Source organism: Nanorana parkeri, unplaced genomic scaffold (assembly GCF_000935625.1).
Source record: "Nanorana parkeri isolate BGI_ZX_2015 unplaced genomic scaffold, ASM93562v1 scaffold1, whole genome shotgun sequence".
NCBI classification, from domain to species: domain Eukaryota; kingdom Metazoa; phylum Chordata; class Amphibia; order Anura; family Dicroglossidae; genus Nanorana; species Nanorana parkeri.
In genome coordinates, this window is record NW_017306269.1 from 8,430,789 (window position 1) to 8,439,135 (window position 8,347).

Below are 8,347 nucleotides of genomic sequence, written 5' to 3' on the forward strand. Positions count from 1 at the left end.
GGGGGGCTTAATTAGTATTGGAAGTGGTAAACTATGCTGGAGACAGGGACACCCATTGACAGTCCAATCAGGTTTGTCCTGCACTTGTTTTTATTCAACAAGGCAGCAAACAGATTTAGGGCATAAAGGCTTTGCACAACAAGTCCATACATAGAAGTCCACAGCATAAAACAAAACATCTGCAACTAACTAAACTGATGTCAGTTCCTGGCTGACATGGAGTCCCCCAACAGGTTCCCCAAACCAAGCAGGCAGCTCTCCTTTTTAGTGCTCTGTCAGCAATCAGCCTTTTCATCCAGCAGCAGTCTCACACAAGACAGTGCGTGATCGAGCCTTGAGCATCAGTTAACCGTCATTTTCAATGCAGAAAGAACACATGTAGGGGAAAAAGAGTTACATAATAAACTCCCCTTTCCACCTAGCCCAAGGAATGAGTTCGCCACCCTGTGGACAAGGTCATGGGGAATGCTTAGTACTCCAAATCTCAGCACAAGATGGAGCAGCATGGTGCAGGATTGCCTTCTCAGTGAGATTTAGGCTATTCGACATTCCCCAGAATGATCATGTCACATTGCCAGAGACCAGGGAAAATATAAGTATATGATGTCACTCTCTACCCCCACCCATACAGATATTTTTTATTTTTCAATTTTATTCAGCGTTTCAGAAAGGAGGGACTCTTTGCTTTTCAGATGCAAGGTCCACTTAGTTAAACACACAACACAAATAGACTTCACCTATGAGCCACAGCACTCAAATTAGAGAATTAAAGATTCCATACCCAATTCTTTCATCTTGTTCCAGACGCTGTCTGCAATTTCTGTTCTTTCTGCAGGAGGTACCCCAGGCATTAAAGACCCGCATGCCTGCAAGAGAAGCCACGCCTGGCTGCTAGATGGTTTACCTGATAGGAGAAAGCATGTTACATTACTACATCGTGTTCCTTGTCAAAGGGAAGAAATGGGGCAATGGAATGAAAAATAGGGATTAGCGGGAAGGGATGGAAATGTTGCCAACTTAATTCACATATGTATGATTGGAGCGGCAAAGACAGAGACATGGCCGCACAAGCACTTCAATTACTTTAGGGAGACGCTGTCACATAGCTCATTTTGCACGTCTCTGTGTGGAGGTGACTATCTTGGTAGAGTCTGGGCTTTACTTCCTCTGGTCAGTGCCTCCAGGAAGGAGAACAGCAAGTAGCACAACAGTGACTTCATTAAATCATACTCTATGTCTCCTAACTAGAAGTTAGAGGCAACAGTGCCTTAGATCACACACTGCAGATATACAACATGAAGCTGTAGGCAGCAAATTAACTTTTGCCAAGAGAAATATTGTGGATTCCACTGCTGGCCTTCTTTTGAATATGGTAGTTGCCTGGCTGTTATAATGATGCAAAGGCTGCAATGCACTCCAAAGGACTAACCTGCATGCATAGAGTGAAGTCAGAACTCCTGATCTGCATACCGTTTCGAAGCCAGTGTCTCAGAAAGTGTGTGTGTGTGTGTGTGTGTGTGTGTGTGTGAGCAAGTTGTATTATTGAGGATTAATTTCATTATTGAACAACTACAGTGCTCTCGGTCAATTATGTATTATTAATTATTAAAATGTTAATAAACCTCAAACCTGAATATTTAAGAAAGTAAAAGTGAGGTTTTGTCTGTTTTAGGAGAATATCAATGGGTGCACAATTATTGGGCAACTATTAGTATGCGGGATTATTATGCAACTAAATGGAAAACGAAAATGTTCCCATCTCACTTGTCTGTTTTCATCTGGTAAAGTGAGAATAATAAACAAACTCGAAATTTACAAACATTTCTGACATCTAAAACAAAATCAGTGACCAATATAGCCCCCCTTCTTTTCAATAACAGTCATCAGCCTTCAATCCATGGAGTCTGTCAGTTTTTCATCTGTTGACAATCAACTTTTTGTGCAGCCGCAACCACGGCCTCCCAGACACTGTTCAGAGAGGTGTTCTGTTTTCCTTCACCGTAAATCTCCCGTTTAAGAAGAGCCCACAAGTTCTTTATAAGGTTTAGGTCAGGTGAGGACGGGGACCATGTCATTATTCTTTCAGCCCTTTACTGGCTAGCCATGCAGTGGAGTACTTTGATGCATGCGATGGAGCATTGCCCTGCATAAATATCATGGTCAGACTTTTTCCTGTACCACTGCTTGAAGAAAGTGTCTTCTAAAAACTGCCAGTAGGTTTAGGAATTTATTTTAAGTCCATTTTCAACACAAAAAGGTCCAACTAGCTCATCTTTATTAATACCAGCCCACTAGTACCCCACCTCCACCTTGCTGGCGTCTGAGTCGAAGTGGAGCTCTATGCCCGTTACTGATCCAGCCACGGGCCCATCTGTCTGGTCCGTCAAGAGTCACTCTCATCAGTTCATAAAACCTTTGAAAAATCTGTCTTCAGATATTTCTTGGTCCAGTCTTGATGTTTCAACTTATGTGTCTTGTTCAGTGGTGGTCGGGTTTCAGCCTTCCTTACCTTGGCCATGTCTCTGAGCACTGAACACCTTGTACTTCTGGGCACTCCAGGTAGGTTGCAGTTCTGGAATATGACAGCACTGGAGGATAATGGGTTCCTGGGAGCTTCACGTTTGATTCTTCTCAAATCTTTGGCAGTTCTTTTGCGACTTTCTTTCTCAACACGTTTCTTGCGACCGTGTTGACTATTTGCAACAAAACGTTTGAGCGTTCTGTGATCATGCTCCAATATCTTAGCAATTTCAAGAGTGCTGCATCCCTCTAAAATACTTTTTACAATTTTTGAGTTTTCAGGGTCAGTTAAATCTCTTTTTTGGCCCATTTTGCTTGAGGAAAAGAAGCTGCCTAATTATTATGCACACCTTGATATTGGGTGTTGATCTCCTTAGGCCACATCCTCCCTCATTACACAAATACACATCACCGGATATGCATAAATCCAATAAGCCTTCAAGTTTAAACAGCTTGGAGTTGGACAATATGTATAAAAATTGTGATTTTCTCAAAATACTCACTTGCCTATTGTGCACACAGCGTGTGTGTGTGTGTGTGTGTGTGTGTGTGTGTGTGTGTACTTTTTTTTTTTTTAACAGGCCTCTCTTCTAGAGATCCTCTCCGAAGATACAATGAGGGACATTTATCAAGCACATTAGCAGCATAGGGGGTGATTTACTAACCTAAACACACCCACGCACCAGGTGCGTGTGCATTTTTACACAGCAAAACGTATTTATCAACGCCATTATGGCGCGTTATAATGGTTATTTTCACGCCATTATGGCACGTTTTATGTATTTACGTACGTGCGCGTCATGTAGCATGCGCCATAGGCTACACGCCGCTCTAATAGCGGCATGCAAGTCTCTAAAAGCATATTTCCACTAATGCCATATATGGAAAAATCATGCACATGATGCATATATAATGCTGCTTCACAGTTTAGACAAAAATGGTTAGCTCATGCATTTACATTCCTGCATTCATCAACGCAAGCAACACAACGTAGAGCTAATTTACACAACATCACCTTGCAATTCATGCAGGGCTTTGCACAACACACCTGCTGGGTGTGTACACACTACAAAAGGTGTCTAGATTCCACCCATAGATCATGCTGGGAGGGAACACACTACAGAGGTGTATACTTGTTCGTGGCGTGTTTATAAGGTTAGTAAATCAACCCCATAGTCTCAAATAAGGCTGCCTCTCTATCAGCAAAGCCTCTGCAACAGGTTTACAGGGGAGACAACTGTGACAGTTTGCAAAGTTTGAATAATTACAAAGTGTTCAGGGTCAGGTTTTTTGCTGTCACAGTGCTACTTTTGAATAGCCAAAAGGAATTTATAACTCGTGCTGTAACCTTGTAATAAATTTCTCCCCTGGTATATGGAGATAGCATTTTGAGGGGCCAGGTGCAGAAGAAATAAATTTAAGTGCTATTTGACAATTTGTTAATAATGGTCCATCCTATCCGGTGAGTTTATTGAATCTGGAAGGAACACTGTGAAAGGGATCAGAGGAGCACCTTTGGAACACATTTGGGATATTTTATTGCACATTGGCACTTTTGGGGACATTTAGAGTTGTTTTATACTGACAATATATATATTTACTCCGATTATGAACTGGCACATTTTTTGAGCATTTGGGCCTGTTTGATAGAGGCACTTGTATATGTATTATTGTACCTGTTAATTGGGGATAACATTTAACATTTTTTTTATAACACAAACTTTTATGCACTTTAAATACATTTTTTGCACCTCTTCACTTTATAGTAAATTTATATATTTACTAATTTATATAGCAGAGTGCAATATCTGATCCAAGTATTTAATAGGGATGCACCAAAATTTCAGCCAAAAATTGCACTTTTGGCAAAAAACAGAAAGTGCCATTTTTTGGCTTAAATGGCGGCGCATCTCTGGTTTCTCTCCTCCCCACTGGGCGCTGTTCTGTGTCCCAGCAGGCAGGACACAAACTGCCACAGGAGGCTAAGCTCTCCTCCTGCCCTGTCCTGCCCAGCCTCCTGTCACAGCATGTCAGGATGGAGAGGGTACAAGCACTCAGCTATCAGTGTTTGTAAATAATTGGAGGACAGAGTATGCTTACTTCATCCCCAATTTTGGATGAATGGGGGTGATCTACATCACTTCCTGTTTATTCATGATTGGGGATATAGTAAAGGTTAGAGCTGCACCGAAATGAAAATTTCAGAAACGAAACTGAAATTAAACTGAAGAAAAAAAAAAAGAAGGTTAGGGCGAAACCGAAAATGTTTTTTTTTTACTTTTTAAAAGTTTTTTTTTTTTTTATAAACTTTTTAATTTAATTTATTTTTTAAATTTACATTTAGGGGCTTCTGGGAAATATCAGGGGTCTAAACAGACCCCTGATATTTCCTTTTTAAAATAGAAAAAGAGATTGAGGACACAGAGTCCTCAATCTCTTTTTCTGCAGCCCCTGTTATAAATGGACAGGAATCCTCCACTAGTGATCCTGTTCATTTATAAACACGAGGACAGAGTATGTTTGCTATTACCACAATCATGAATGAACAGGAGGTGATGTAGATCACACCCATTCATTCATAATTGAGGATATAGTCAACATACTCTGTCCTCAATTATTTACAAACACTCAGCGATCACTGATGACAGCGCTGGCCGTCTCCGCACACACTGCTCTTCTCTGATCTGTGACAGGAGGCTGAGCGGTGTGGGAGGAGAGACGCTGGCCGCTCACAGTGCTCTCCTCCCGCACCGCGCGGCCGCCTGTGACAGTTTCTCTGCTCCCAGCTGGGACACAAAGCAGTGCCCAGCGGGGAGGAGAGAAAGAATGGATGCACCGCTGTATCAGACAGAAAATGGCACTTTCAGCATTATACCAAAAGTGCCATTTTCGGCCGATATATCAGTGCATGCCTAGTAAACATACTATCTCCACAAGTTATGTATGAACAGGAACACTCAGTATAGAGGCTTCCTGTTCATTTATAACTGGGGATAGATAGGGGCGCGAACATCATTGTAATTTTAATATATTTACGCCCTTACACTAGACATGAGCAAAGACAAAGCTGAAGTTCAAATACTAAGAGAAATATGTTACCTGCTTTGCAGACCTCTTCAAAAGAGTCAAGAAAATGTTTTTTACTAATTCGTCCATTTTTTTTCAACCTCTTCCCCATTTGATAGAGTGACCAACTGTCGGACTGTGATTGTGTGCGGTGATTTGACTCAAAATGCTCCACATCTACGGTGCTTTTATCCAGTACAGCTGTGGTAAGAAACCTTGCTGAGCTACTGAGACATCTTCTAAAATAGAAAAAAAAAAAGTTAGTTACCTGGTAACTCAATTTCCAAGGACAGCACGTGAGAGTATGACTTGCCACTACTAAAGCAGAAAATATATGGCCCACAATCATAAAGCTCTACACACACAAGTTGTAAGTACCGAAGGCTGCATAGCATGGTAAACCATGTCTGTTTTGGGGACCATAGAGCCGGCTTCCCGGGCAATCAGGAAGCCAGGTCATTACTCTGCGGCCGGCTCGATGCTGGCTTCTCAGCCAATCAGCATGGAGCCTGCAGGCGGGTCATTACTTGCCGCCCGGCTTCCTGATTGGCTGGGAAACCGGTTTCCCTGCCGAACACAGAGCTGGCTTCCTAGGCAATCAGGAAGTAGGGCGGCATGTCATTAAATGCCACTCCGGCTTGCCGATTGCCCAGGAAGCCGACTTCATGCCAGCGGCAGCACCGGTATCAGTACTCTATCGGCAAGTACCGAAAGCAAGATATAGGTACTTGATACAGAAAAAAACAGTATTGGTGCATCCATAATGATATACAAGCGCAAAATGCATGGAGGCTGACAAGAGACCTAAAGGGAAAGAAGAAATTTATATGTGTAGAACCCGGTGACCATTTGACTGCAAACCCAAGGAACCTCAGAGTTTTCTCTGACAGGTATGTAAACACATAAACCAATTAAGTCGACATATGACAGTTTCAATGAGATGTAGATCACTTCCCATTTATTCATAATTGAGGATATAGTAACCATACTCTGTCCTCATTTATAAACACTCAGCAATCACTGATCGCTGACTGCTTGTACCCGATCTCCATCCTGGTTTAGCTGTCACAGCAAGCAGAGCTCAGCCTGCTGTGACAGCACTGGCTGTCTCTGCCAACACTGCTTTCCTCTGATCTGTGACAGGATGCTCAGCAGTGTGGGAGGAGAGACGCTGGCTACACAGAGTTCTCTTCCCGCACAGCTCGGCCACCTGCGACAGTTTCTCTCCTCCTCGCTGGATGCTGCGCTGTGTCAGCGTTTTTAACTCTTATTGGACTCCGCTGAAAACATCGCGTACGCAGCTTAATGTACCTCCTCTGCATACTTTGGTCCAGGACTACGCCACTTCGGGCCGGCCATCCATAATGGCCAAAGTTGACCAACCCAGAAGATCAGGCGAGGATGTCGGCGTCTGAGAGGAGTTTGCAGAGGCAGAAATAATGGAGCGGAAGTAAATTCAGTTCTGCTTTTATGTACACCCGTCAAAACAACATGTCACTGCTGGGCTATCCCCCCGAAAATGTTGGTTGTCTGGCTGTTAGGACTGGTGTCCGCTTCAGATGCTTCTGAGATCATTAAGAATTTACTGACCGGTACACAAGACCTCCATCTTACCTGCATTTCACCTGTGTTAAGAAGGATTTGTATCACCATAGACTTTGATCCGCCTAACGCAAACCAAAGCCCGTTGACACAGGCCTTGCACTGATGCTTTGGCTTCCAACATTTGGGTTCCTGACCCAGAACAGGCAGAGATATGGCAATTCTGACACTTCAACTTTGCTCAAGGCTTCAGTCACCACTGCAACTCAAAAAGCAGACACAGCCAGGCAACTAGCATTACCCAAAGCAAAGCCAGTGACCTTACTTCTCTGATTGCGGGTATTAAGAATACACAATGCAAATCTGATGCAGAAATAAATGAAATGCGAGGCAGAGTTCAGCCAGGCAGCACAGTTTTCCAAGACAAATCTGCCCCCCTGGCCCGTCCCTGGCACTGACATACACATAGAATTCCCATGCATGTCACATACTTGACAAGTGACTCCAGCAATACATACATGACATAGACATGTCATTGACACTCTGCAAGGCACACACAGAGAAGGGGAGAGGAAGGCAGGCACTCACCTGACTGGCACAGCCGCCGGCCGCACTCTATAAGCCGGGAGGAAGCGCAGTCCCTGGCGAAGGACAAGCCGGGCTCCTGCTAACATAGCAGCCATGATGATCACAACTCACGCGGCCAAGGGCAGTGGGAACACGTGATCACACAGCAGTCAGTCCACGCGAGATGGGGAGGAAGTGACGTTCCGGAAGTCGGAGCCCGGGAGCTTCCGCCAGTACAGCGGTGTTGTGTTGTCATGGCAACCTAACCTGGGTGCCGCTTGCATTGGAGAAGGCAGGACGTGCTGGAAAAAGATCGATGACATGCTCGGTGCTATTATTAACCGCATTACTCTGGTGCTAAAGAACTTTTAGAGAAAAGTAAAAGCGGAGCATTTACTACAAAAATGTTATATAGAATTGCTGCACATGCTATTATCTTTTTGTACTTTATGTTGATGTTTTTAAAAACATTACAGATGGTAAACAAAGTGTTGTTTTGGAGACACAAACAAAAAATAAGTGCCCATTTAGAGACCTGTCCACTCCGGTGCGTTAAAGTATTATTAAACACTCAACCTTTTTTTAGTAATGAATCCACATCAACTATGCATTGGCCAGCAAATAATGTATTTACATTTTTGCCCAAACACTT

At 43.3% G+C, this 8,347-nt stretch overlaps 1 protein-coding gene across 1 annotated transcript in view; it reads right to left on the minus strand.

Moving 5' to 3' along the window:
* The window catches only part of LRPPRC (leucine rich pentatricopeptide repeat containing), a 186,546-nt gene extending 178,663 nt beyond the window's left edge, over window positions 1-7,883 (minus strand). Inside the window, exons 1-3 of the mRNA XM_018566148.1 lie at window positions 7,717-7,883; window positions 5,620-5,822; window positions 782-904 (exon numbers count right to left, since the gene is read on the minus strand). Of these exons, the coding sequence (XP_018421650.1) occupies window positions 782-904; window positions 5,620-5,822; window positions 7,717-7,811 (421 nt within the window). The 5' untranslated portion in view covers window positions 7,812-7,883. The remainder of the gene's footprint in view (window positions 1-781; window positions 905-5,619; window positions 5,823-7,716) is intronic.
* Between the last annotated feature and the right edge of the window lie 464 nt (window positions 7,884-8,347).